The 12,032-nt window shown below is 42.9% G+C and overlaps 3 protein-coding genes across 3 annotated transcripts; 2 read left to right on the plus strand and 1 right to left on the minus strand.

The window, feature by feature from the left end:
- The first annotated feature begins 174 nt into the window (after positions 1–174).
- LOC128726603 (cullin-1) lies at positions 175–7,224 on the plus strand. The gene is made up of 12 exons (XM_053820418.1): positions 175–391; positions 921–1,105; positions 1,274–1,359; positions 2,870–3,454; positions 3,538–3,895; positions 3,968–4,231; positions 4,313–4,657; positions 4,744–4,875; positions 4,947–5,028; positions 5,123–5,249; positions 5,335–5,554; positions 5,644–7,224. Exons 2-12 carry the CDS (start codon positions 1,049–1,051, stop codon positions 5,722–5,724), a joined length of 2,337 nt encoding a protein of 778 aa, XP_053676393.1. The 5' UTR covers positions 175–391; positions 921–1,048; the 3' UTR covers positions 5,725–7,224.
- Positions 7,225–7,422: 198 nt separating this feature from the next.
- Positions 7,423–7,963, plus strand: LOC128722622 (translation machinery-associated protein 7 homolog). The gene is made up of 2 exons (XM_053816297.1): positions 7,423–7,463; positions 7,556–7,963. The coding sequence occupies exon 2, from the start codon at positions 7,561–7,563 to the stop codon at positions 7,753–7,755; it is 195 nt and encodes a 64-aa protein (XP_053672272.1). The 5' UTR covers positions 7,423–7,463; positions 7,556–7,560; the 3' UTR covers positions 7,756–7,963.
- A 12-nt stretch (positions 7,964–7,975) lies between these two features.
- On the minus strand, positions 7,976–9,084 carry LOC128722621 (dynactin subunit 5). Its single transcript, XM_053816296.1, has 3 exons — positions 9,039–9,084; positions 8,444–8,979; positions 7,976–8,361 (listed from the first exon to the last, which is right to left on the minus strand). Exons 2-3 carry the CDS (start codon positions 8,789–8,791, stop codon positions 8,149–8,151), a joined length of 561 nt encoding a protein of 186 aa, XP_053672271.1. The 5' UTR covers positions 8,792–8,979; positions 9,039–9,084; the 3' UTR covers positions 7,976–8,148.
- Positions 9,085–12,032: the final 2,948 nt, after the last annotated feature.

Below are 12,032 nucleotides of genomic sequence, written 5' to 3' on the forward strand. Positions count from 1 at the left end.
TGCAAGAAATATTTCGTGACGGTAATGAACTACGGGTTGCATCAGGCAACACCGTCAAACATCGTCGACAAGCCATCGTACTGACTCTCTCTAGCTTGGGGACTGCCGTACGCAAGAGCGTGACTAACTGAAGGGATCGCCTTTGCAAAGTGGAGTGTTTTTTAATGGCTGGATTTCTCTAAGGTCGAAGTGAAAGAAAGTCATTTTTCTACTTGAATCGTTTCTTTCTTTCGCGTTTTTCTGTTTTAACTCGCGTGCTGAAGCAGCAAATTTTGCCTCCCAGCCTAAATCGTGAACGGGCAACGCGACCGTGCATCGTGAAGGCATCTGCCTCGTCGCATTTACCAGTCAGGAAATCAAAAATATCAGCCGATTACTTCGTCGCACCAGGGTAAGGAGGACACGGAGTTTTTCTTGCCTTTCCCTTTCCCTATTGTGCTCCCTTGTATCGTGTACGCAACGGCATCGATATCGGGAATCGACCCATCGCGTATCATCCCAAGGCAGATCCATCTCCGTTCATATGGTAGGATTTTTCAATAGGCCTCCATGGTACATTGGTAGATCGAACGAAAAATCGTGAAACAGGAAGCCTGCTGTGACTGTGAAACCGTGTCGAAATTGTGCGCTTACGAGCGCCTGATGTAAGTCTTGAAAAACGACGGCTGCAGAGTGCGGACTGGCTGAAGGGAGGTGCTTTAGTGTGAGAAGCGCCAAACAAAAGGGAATTGTTATTACCCTCGCGAAAAAAAACTCCCCGTAGTTGACGATACGAAAAATTATGGATAAGATTTCGTCGTTGGTTTCTCACTGTGTTGATCTAATTTTGTTTCTATGTGTTTTTTTTCTATTGTTCTGCATTTTCATGAAATCTTTCCAATGGCGATGGCGATGACGATGGAATATTATTATTTACACAGAGCCTACTGCCGTGTCTGTGAAGCCAAGAGAGGTTTTGCACGGGTTGCAGAGGTATTGTGGTACGGAAAACTCATAGATAACACAAAGACGACGCAGTAGAAAGGAACTGTGCCAGGACTTCAATCCAATGTCTAAACTAAACTCCCATGGGGCTACAGGGCTTAAAAATATTAATCTTGAAGAGGTGAGTAATCTGCGGACATTTTCGATGCACATGACAGCGAGCGCCCTCATAACGTGTTCATTTTTTCCCCTCCTGTATGGCAACCTTATAAATCTCGCATCTACTTTGTTACGGGAAATATGATCGACCTAAAAACGCTATCTCTGCGCGATTCTGCGATGCTCTAAGATATGGACCGATCTAGAGAGCGGCATCAAGCAGGTGTACGAACGGGAACTCAGCCTAGGCATCGCGCGTTATATGGAACTCTACACGTAAGTATAATCCGGAAGTGCACAGTGCAGTGTTTCGTTCATACAGTCAATCCGGAAGTGATAGTCTTTAACCAGTGGCTTGGATCGCGAAAAGTGCAAATTTGTATTAGTTGCTGCGGATAAAATACAGCCTACTCGATGATCAAGTGCGCTTTTAGTTAAGGAAATCGTATATCAATAATTCGTTGTTATTTCGGTGTGTATCTCATATGCATGTTCAAGTGGGCGCCGTGTGTTTCCTTGAACCTGGGTTCAGTGCGAAGGCACACAGCAGGTTTTACAGTACAGTACAAAAAATGGCAAGAGTGAACGGGAGAGATGTAGATCAATGCGTTGTAAAAAATAGCAATAATCCCCTTGTAAAAAAGAAACATGCAAGCACGCGCTTGGAGATCTCCAAACTGCTGTCTTGTTGGTGTATTCATTTGTGTTGTGTGTGTGTGCAGCATACTTGTGTGTCGTAGCATGCTTATGTGTAACTACCATACCTACTACTCGCAGCTAAAAACGACAATAAAAAACATCGACTGACAACAAGTTCGTAACGAGATTACCAACGCGGAAGGCAAAGCTCTCGCGGTTTGTCTCGTTTGGTTTGCCTTGTGCGATGCATCGAAAGGGGAAAAATGTCGCCCTTTCACAAGGCACTACGCACCAGCTGGCGAGAAAAAAAAATCGCGTAAATCCGACCCGAGATGAATTTGATCGATAGTACACGAGAGCATTGCATATGGTTTGTAGGGCTCTTCCTTAATCAGTAAATGTGTTTTGGTTACCTCCAAATATGTTCCGTACTTTGTTTACCCATTGGCTCGTAATGCTATTGTTCCGCGAATCGATACACATGCTCGCATCACCGGTCGCCTCTCGCCAAAGCACGGTCAGTGTGCATAAATTCATGTTCTAAACAAACGATCAAAGCGAAATCCATTTCCTAAAGTCAACTAGGTGATTGTGTGACGGTCTATTTTTAAAGTTTCTATTTCTCTGTTGGATTCCTACAATCGTGTTCGGTTCGTGGTACTGCACCCGGTTGCAATAGTCGAACGTAGCTGACGTATGTCGCAGTTCGTCAGCTAGTTTTTAGAAACTATTTTGCCGGTGTTAACCGATCAGAAATCTCCGACACAAAGCGAGAATGAGCGATATTGGTTGGTTGATCAAATTACAGGAACATGCTGCGAGAACAATGAACCATTGCAAGGCAATACACACAATGCAGCTGTACAATGTTTCTCCTTGAAAAGTTTGCTCACTGCATTGTTTGTGAAGTGCAACCCGAAATAACACAAAACGAGTTGGGTCCAAATTTGTTCGACCAACGACAGACATTAATTACGAACAATGAATGAGTTTCAATTGAAGATTGAGCTCATATTTTCCTAGTCCGAGTATTATCCGGTCATTGCTAATTTGCTTTGTGGCCAGTAGCGGAAAAGAAATCAAGAATATTGTTGAAATCCGTTAAAGAGGCATAACAAGATACGCGTTTATGTTTAATTCTTTCCAGACATGTCTACAACTATTGCACGAGTGTCCACCAACAGCCCAATTCCCGCACGGGCTCGTCGAAAGTATCGAAAAAGGGAATTAGCGCTCCACCGGGCGGTGCCCAGCTGGTGGGCCAGGAACTGTACAAACGATTGAAGGAATTTCTCGAGAACTATCTTGTACGGTTGCACCAGAATGGAATCGATTTGATGGACGAAGAAGTGCTAAGCTTCTACACAAGACGCTGGGAAGAGTATCAGTTCTCGAGCAAGGTGCTGAATGGCGTCTGCGCCTATCTAAACCGGCACTGGGTGAAGCGTGAGTGTGAGGAAGGACGCAAAGACGTGTACGAGATCTACCAGTTGGCGCTGGTCACCTGGAGAGGTAATTTGTTCAAGCATTTGAACAAGCAAGTTACCAACGCTGTACTGAAACTGATTGATCACGAACGCAACGGAGAAACGATTAACTCTCGTCTAGTATCTGGTGTCATCAATTGCTATGTCGAGCTCGGGCTCAATGAGGATGATCCCCACGCAAAGGGCCAGAACTTGTCGGTTTATAAGGAAAGCTTTGAAAATATTTTCCTCGAAGACACAGAACGGTAAGCAACTTCACTGTACAATTGCTGTATCTAAACATACATCAGAAGTTTATAATTTTATTATATGTTGTTTTTTTTTGCAGATTCTATACACGAGAAAGTACGGAATTTTTGCGTGAAAATCCTGTCACTGAATATATGAAACGAGTGGAATTACGTCTAAACGAAGAACAAAAACGCGTTCAAGTTTATCTTCATGAAAGCACGTTGGAACGACTGGCAGAAAAATGCGAACGTGTACTCATTCACAACCACCTCGATCAGTTCCGGACAGAATTTCAGAACTTGTTGAATTCGGATAAAAATCAGGATCTGGGCCGAATGTACTCGCTTGTTGCTCGCATTAAAGCAGGTCTCTTTGAGCTCAAAGAAATTTTAGAAACACATATTCACAACCAAGGGCTGTTTGCAATAGAAAAATGTGGAGACTCTGCTGTAAATGTAAGCAAGCTTCTACGTGCCATAACCGCAATTGCCCTCTTTTTATTTGATTGTGTAATTTTGTTCTTGCAGGATCCCAAAATTTATGTTCAAACCATTCTGGAGGTACACAAGAAATACAACGCATTAGTACTTACGGCTTTTAACAACGACAGTGGCTTTGTGGCGGCTCTTGACAAGGCTTGTGGAAAGTTTATTAACACCAATGCCGTAACTGAGTTAAGCAGAAGTACAAGCAAAAGTCCGGAATTGTTGGCCAAGTATTGTGATCTGCTGCTGAAAAAGTCTAGCAAAAATCCCGAGGAAGCCGAACTAGAGGATACGCTCAATCAAGTGGTATGTATGCCATATAGCAAAGACGATATTTCGTGTTTGGATGTATCTTTCAAACTCGCTGTATTCTTGATTTTTGTTTAGATGGTTGTGTTCAAATACATCGAAGATAAGGATGTGTTCCAGAAGTTCTACAGCAAAATGCTAGCCAAACGGCTTTGCCACCATATGTCGGCCAGCGACGATGCGGAAGCGTCCATGATTTCCAAGCTAAAACAAGCGTGTGGCTTCGAGTACACGTGTAAGCTCCAGCGGATGTTCCAGGACATTGGAGTGTCAAAGGATCTGAACGATCAGTATCGGAAGCATTACGAGAAGCTCCGGGATACCCGTAGTTCGGGACAGAACGAAATAGATTTCAGCATTCTGGTCCTATCCAGCGGCTCGTGGCCGTTTGGGCAGGGCTTTACCTTTTCCTTGCCCTTTGAGGTGAGTTGGGCGTCGTGATTTAAAAAGCGGATTGAGATTTCGAATGGCTCTTAACTGTTTTTGTTATCCTTTTCCATGTTGCGCAGCTGGAGCAATCAGTTCATCGATTCAGCAACTTTTACGCCAAGCAACATTCCGGCCGTAAACTGAACTGGGTATACAATATGTGCCGCGGTGAGCTTATTACCAACTGTTTTCGAATGCGATACACATTGCAGGTATGATTTATCATCTTGTTTTTGCAAGCGTATGGTGATATGAAGAAGCTTAATGTGTAATGTCATTGTAGGCTAGTACCTTCCAAATGGCCGTATTATTGCAATTCAACGAGGAAACCGCATGGAGCATCAAACAGTTGGCTGAAAACACTGGTAAATAATTATTTCATCTAGTCCATTCATTTTTATGGCTATTGTCCTGAATATAATATACTGTATGGATGCGTTTTCTATTCTTCGATTACAGGTATCAACATTGAAAATCTTATACAAGTACTTCCAATTTTACTAAAGATAAAACTACTCAACTGCTACGAAGGCGAAGGAAAATTACTACCAGATTCTACTATCGAGCTAAACAAAGACTTCAAAAAGTAAGTAGTATAAAGCCATTGGTAGCGTTATCGCTGCGCAAACGTGGACTATTTTCGTCATCTTCATTTTTCTCTGTCTCAATAGCCGCAAACTCCGTATAAACATTAACTTCCCGCTAAAATCGGAACTGAAGGTAGAACAGGAAGCGACTCACAAAAACATCGAAGAGGATCGCAAGATACTCATCCAGGCGGCGATAGTGCGTGTTATGAAGATGCGAAAGATGCTGAACCACACGCAGCTGGTGAACGAAGTGCTGAATCAACTGTCCACCCGATTCAAGCCGAAGATTCAAGTGATAAAGGTATTTATCCAACGTACTGCTTGTGAAATAATCCAACGTACTCACCGTTTTCTGGATGGTTCCGATCATCTGTTTTTTTTTTATTTCAGAAATGTATCGATATTCTGATAGAGAAAGAATATCTGGAACGTCAGGAAGGACAAAAGGATACCTACAGCTATCTGGCTTGATCAGTGATAATTTTAATCGATAGTGTAGTTATCTAAAATACGTATTTTCACTTTCAAAGTTTCCCGTCTGAGCGTACATTGAATGGATTCCTGAGAAAACCAGATAAAAAACGAAACACCTTTAAAACACAGGTAGACCGTTTTGACATATTGAACAAATGGAAAAAAACAAAAAGGGAAAGTAGAGAGAACAAAAAGACGATCTAGAGGATGGAGAAATAAAATATTTGAGTCTTGATAAACCATAACTAATGTAAGAAGAAGTGTAGTAGGACAAGTCAACAACAGCAGCAGCAAAAGCAGTTATGTATGACCGATTCTTTATTCTGAAATGTCCTCTGACAACGCAAACTTTTTCCCAGAACAATCGAGGACGCACATGAAAAGTAGGAAATGTGGATTCAAATGAAACAAACAAAAAAAGAACAAACACACATGTGCGGATAGCAAAGGATGGTTGTTTCAGCAGCATATATGGATAGAACAAAAGGGAAAAGCAACCGAAACAATGCCAGTATCTGTTGCAGCTAAAACAAACAAATACTACAGACACGCTAAACGTTTAGTAGATGCCACGGCAGGCGATATAAACAAATAGAAAAAAGGGAGCTATGTTTGTGCATCTTTCGGTTGTATGATTTTTGTATTGAAATTTTAGTCCAATTTTGTGAACATGTGCGAATCTTGTTGACGTTCAACGCTGAATCGGCGCGTTTGGGGCGTAGGGCGAGTCGACCGTTTGTGATGTAAGCTTGCTTATTTACCTACTGGCGTTAGGGAGTAGAATGGCTTCCGGCGCTGGAGGACGTATGATTGCTATTATAGTTTGTAAAATCGAGTTGTAGATAACCATCAAACCGGTTCCGTACCGTTACTCTATTTTACGAATGGTTTGACTCCAATCTGCTGATAGCACAGTGCGCACCTCTCTTTGCTTGTTTCGATTTTATTATGCTTTGTTAGAAATAGACAAAAAGTGCCCCCTATAAGTTGTTGTGACCATGATACTGACTTTAATTTACTTGCACGATCATTACGATTAGACATTATTATTGTAATGTCTCTGGGAGAACTATTAGGATTTTTTTATGAATTAGTTTCTCCATGTAATTAGGTACTACAGCGTTATTTCCGTCCATTCGTCCAAACGTCGTGCGCTTAGTCACGCTTCATTTCAAGCGCGACGAAGAACCCGGTTGGCCGGTGCAATTCGGAATCACTTATTTACGTAGCTTTAACCGTCTCGGTTCATCCCTCGATTCTAACTCTGTTCAGCGTCCCTGGTGGTCCCTGGTTTTCAGCTTCCCAGGGGGTTAGTAGGTATAGATCATTTCGATTCTGGAAAAACGAGGGCATGTTAATTTCATCCACATGCTAATCCGTAAAATCTAGCCTCGAAGAATTAACGAAACAGAACATTAAATAATTTACGCGAAACACGACAAAAAGGGAATTAATTGTATCATCGATCGAGCCAATGATGGAAATAAAGATGTTCTCAAAAGATAAACGAAGGAATATGCTGTTTTTCGTGTGTGTATTTTTTTTTTCGTTATGTTTTGCGATATTATGGCAACATAATCGTTGAGAAATGTTTTATGCGAACCACGTTTTATAGGAAATGAACACCCTACCTATGGTCACCTTGGGTAGCACGCTGCCCTGAAAAACACCACATCGGAAATGTCAAACAATCATTTTGGATTGATTCTGGACACAGAGCGGTAAACAACTGAGAGGTAAGCCATTTTTTCCAAAATAAAGCACAACATTTAGCCCCTAGCATACCGAATTCGAATTGACCGACGATTCTCGCGAAACCCGTTCCCAGAGACCATGAGTGGACGTGAGGGCGGCAAGAAGAAGCCTCTGAAGGCACCGAAAAAGGAGCAGGCCGAAATGGACGACGACGATGTGGCGTTCAAACAGAAACAGAAGGAACAGCAAAAGGCACTGGATGCGGCGAAGCAGAAAGCATCCAAGGGTGGTCCGCTGTTGCAGGGTGGGATCAAAAAATCCGGCAAGAAGTGATCAGCGCACCACACTACCCGCGCCATCCCGATCAGCATCCCGACCGACACTCCCACTTGTCATCATCGCCATTGGAGGTCGATTGGAGGTGCGAAAAAAACACCCGCTGTTCGGAGGATGTGATCATGTGTTCAGTTCACACTCTTTCCATTTTCTGTCGTATCGGAACGCATCGCTATTGCTCTATTGGTAAATAAACGTTTTCACTTGAACGGTATACGGTATATAATTGTTGTAATGTCCAATAAATACATATTCATAGGCTTAGATGACATAGTAGTGTGCGGTGATTATGGATCGCTACGGCAACACGGAAAGCCAAGCTAACTAACGAGAACGCGCGACTCACTGCACTCGAGGAGCTCTCGGACGGGCCGAGAGTTCACGCTGCCGTCAGTTGGCCGCCGGCAGGAAGTGGTCGTAGTACGATTTGGTGAACTCCATCATCAGATCCAGCATGGCGTGGGGTACAAAATCGGGATTCCCTTGGCCTCCTTCGATCCTGCCGTCGGCGGTGTAACGCATGTAGCTTGCGATCGTAGTTTCCGGCGGCACCACAGCGCCGTCTTCGATGATGCAGTTATCCTTTAGCACGCAGCGACGGCCCTGTGGCGAGAAAAGGCAAAAACACACCATTTTGAGCGTCAGTGGAATCATCTATCGGCGCTGGCATCTTAGCAACACGTACTATTACGGCGTTTTTGCCGATGTAAACGTACGACCCGATCGCTGAAGCGGACACGACGGCACCTTCCCCGATGAACACATGGTCGCCGATTTGTAGCGGAAAAAAGGCAACCCCTTTGCTGAACTGCTTGTACGGTGGCCGCACCACCGAACCCTTCGAGATGACGCAGTACCGGCCGGTGCGTACTGCGGCCAGATCCCCGCGTATGATGGCCCCACTCTGCACGATTACCTTGCCGTGCAGGACGATGTTTTGCGACCCGCACAGAATCGTTTGCCGGCTGACCTTGTTCCCGGAGGCGGTCTCGACATATTCTTCCTTGCTGTAGTAAGTGTTGAGGGCATCCATCGTGGCGAATGTGCGCGGTGGAAGTTAGATTGCCTTAACAGGTGGAAATTTGCTTCTTCTCCTTCTGTTTAGCTGACGTCATTCCACGATGGATTCTATGTTCCGTGATACGGCTTACTCAATTCGTTGTTCCAGTGCGCATCGGGGTCTGCACGTGCATACGCACCGGAAGTAGAAGGTTTTAATTACTAAAATCCAAAAAGATTAGTGTTTACAAGTAGTTCAAATCCAAAAGATTCGTGTTTACAAGTCGATTTGGTGAAAAAATGGTAAACAATTTACTGTTTTGTTTTGGTTGAAACCATCCTTATTTTAAGGTTGACGTTTGTAAGGTTGACGTTTGTTTGATCATAAATGTTATTTAACCACTTCACAGTTTTGCCCGAGCAGTGCAGTGGGCACATTGAGCGTGCATCTACTGATTTGCCTGAACAATGCTCGGGCAGCTTGGATTCACCCCTTCACAGTTCTTCAATTTAAAAAAAAAAGGTCAAAAAATTGTCACCCTTTTTTTATTTATGGTTTGGAAAAAACGTACTCTAAAATTCATAAAATTAAGTTTTTATTCATTTTTGTCGAGATTTTATGCTAAAAAATAATTGGTTCAGTGTTTCAGAAAATTAGCAATGCACAAAAAACAAACCCGTGTGGATCTCGGCGCTGAGCTAAAATCGCTAAATTTCAATGCGCTAGTAACGAGAGATCATGAGTCGAAGAGGATGCATGTACCAGCTGGATTTGTTCCGTTATTGGTGGCTAAATAATTGTGTATACAATCCATGTGCGCCAGAAAGCACGTTAGCGCAACAAGGACAAGCTACTATATTTTTCTACCAGGCGAGCTTAGAAGGTGACCATTACCTGCACTATGGAGTGAGGCATGCTAGTTGGACACCGTGTTTGATTATCTCGCTAGATTTATATAGTTTTGTGATTAAAAGATGCTCAATGATATGGAGAACAGTGGTTTAAGTAACAGAAATTTATTGCACATTGTTTGATGCTTTGTTTTATATCAAAAAAGTATTAAATGTAGGCAGGCTGACAATTTATTATTACCAGCAAATTAGTGTGACCGAATTATGACCGGCAAGAAACTGCTCAACAAAGATCTTACAGTGTGCTTAGAGCAACGGGATCGATAGCAAACGAGAGCAAACGAGATGGGATGCTGATTATCATGCGCCGGAAAGATCGACCATATGTACTGATAACATTTGGAGGGGAAATCTATTTACCTTAGTGTGGTATTCCAGCTGGTGCATGCAACCTCTTCGACGCATGATCTCTCGTTACTAGCGCATTGAAATTTAGCGATTTTAGCGTTCAAAATCGGCGTCGAAATTCTCCCGATTAGCAGCGTGCGCCACGTAATCTGAAATCCACATGCGCAAAACCTACGTGCAACGACGCCAGATTTGGCACTGCTGATAAAAATCGGGTGGCATGGGCTTAAAGATTACTATTTCGGATAACAAGAGCAACACGTGAGCGCAACAAGGACATGCTACTATATTTTGTACCAGGCGAGCTTAGAAGGTGACCATTACCTGCACTATGGAGTGAGGCATGCTAGTTGGACACTGTGTTTGATTATCTCGCTAGATTTATATAGTTTTATGATAAAAAGATGCTCAATGATATGGAGAACAGTGGTTTAAGTAACAGAAATTTATTGCACACTGTTTGATGCTTTGTTTTATATCAAAAAAAGAATTAATGTATGCAGGCTGACAATTTATTATGACCGGCAAAATAGTGCGACCGAATTATGACCGGCAAGAAACTGCTCAACAAAGATCTTACAGTGTGCTTAGAGCAACGGGATCGATAGCAAACGAGAGCAAACGAGATGGGATGCTGATTATCATGCGCCGGAAAGATCGACCATATGTACTGATAACATTTGGAGGGGAAATCTATTTACCTTAGTGTGGTATTCCAGCTGGTGCATGCAACCTCTTCGACGCATGATCTCTCGTTACTAGCGCATTGAAATTTAGCGATTTTAGCGTTCAAAATCGGCGTCGAAATTCTCCCGATTAGCAGCGTGCGCCACGTAATCTGAAATCCACATGCGCAAAACCTACGTGCAACGACGCCAGATTTGGCACTGCTGATAAAAATCGGGTGGCATGGGCTTAAAGATTACTATTTCGGATAACAAGAGCAACACGTGAGCGCAACAAGGACATGCTACTATATTTTGTACCAGGCGAGCTTAGAAGGTGACCATTACCTGCACTATGGAGTGAGGCATGCTAGTTGGACACTGTGTTTGATTATCTCGCTAGATTTATATAGTTTTATGATAAAAAGATGCTCAATGATATGGAGAACAGTGGTTTAAGTAACAGAAATTTATTGCACACTGTTTGATGCTTTGTTTTATATCAAAAAAAGAATTAATGTATGCAGGCTGACAATTTATTATGACCGGCAAAATAGTGCGACCGAATTATGACCGGCAAGAAACTGCTCAACAAAGATCTTACAGTGTGCTTAGAGCAACGGGATCGATAGCAAACGAGAGCAAACGAGATGGGATGCTGATTATCATGCGCCGGAAAGATCGACCATATGTACTGATAACATTTGGAGGGGAAATCTATTTACCTTAGTGTGGTATTCCAGCTGGTGCATGCAACCTCTTCGACGCATGATCTCTCGTTACTAGCGCATTGAAATTTAGCGATTTTAGCGTTCAAAATCGGCGTCGAAATTCTCCCGATTAGCAGCGTGCGCCACGTAATCTGAAATCCACATGCGCAAAACCTACGTGCAACGACGCCAGATTTGGCACTGCTGATAAAAATCGGGTGGCATGGGCTTAAAGATTACTATTTCGGATAACAAGAGCAACACGTGAGCGCAACAAGGACATGCTACTATATTTTGTACCAGGCGAGCTTAGAAGGTGACCATTACCTGCACTATGGAGTGAGGCATGCTAGTTGGACACTGTGTTTGAATATCTCGCTAGATTTATATAGTTTTATGATAAAAAGATGCTCAATGATATGGAGAACAGTGGTTTAAGTAACAGAAATTTATTGCACACTGTTTGATGCTTTGTTTTATATCAAAAAAAGAATTAATGTATGCAGCCACACAATTTATTATGACCGGCAAAATAGTGCGACCGAATTATGACCGGCAAGAAACTGCTCAACAAAGATCTTACAGTGTGCTTAGAGCAACGGGATCGATAGCAAACGAGAGCAAACGAGATGGGATGCTG

This window comes from Anopheles nili, chromosome 3 (assembly GCF_943737925.1).
Source record: "Anopheles nili chromosome 3, idAnoNiliSN_F5_01, whole genome shotgun sequence".
Lineage (NCBI taxonomy): Eukaryota > Metazoa > Arthropoda > Insecta > Diptera > Culicidae > Anopheles > Anopheles nili.

What these genes read in the sequence shown, in the direction of transcription:
- LOC128726603 (XM_053820418.1), top strand. Translation starts at nt 1,049, where the DNA reads ATGTCTAAACTAAACTCCCATGGGGCTACAGGGCTTAAAAATATTAAT. An exon ending in TTCCTCGAAGACACAGAACG is followed by an intron (nt 3,455 to 3,537) that starts GTAAGCAACTTC and finishes TTTTTTTTGCAG; the next exon opens with ATTCTATACACGAGAAAGTA. An exon ending in CGAAGATTCAAGTGATAAAG is followed by an intron (nt 5,555 to 5,643) that starts GTATTTATCCAA and finishes TTTTTATTTCAG; the next exon opens with AAATGTATCGATATTCTGAT.
- LOC128722622 (XM_053816297.1), top strand. Translation starts at nt 7,561, where the DNA reads ATGAGTGGACGTGAGGGCGGCAAGAAGAAGCCTCTGAAGGCACCGAAA.
- LOC128722621 (XM_053816296.1), bottom strand. Translation starts at nt 8,791, where the DNA reads ATGGATGCCCTCAACACTTACTACAGCAAGGAAGAATATGTCGAGACC. An exon ending in TCGGCAAAAACGCCGTAATA is followed by an intron (nt 8,362 to 8,443) that starts GTACGTGTTGCT and finishes TTCTCGCCACAG; the next exon opens with GGCCGTCGCTGCGTGCTAAA.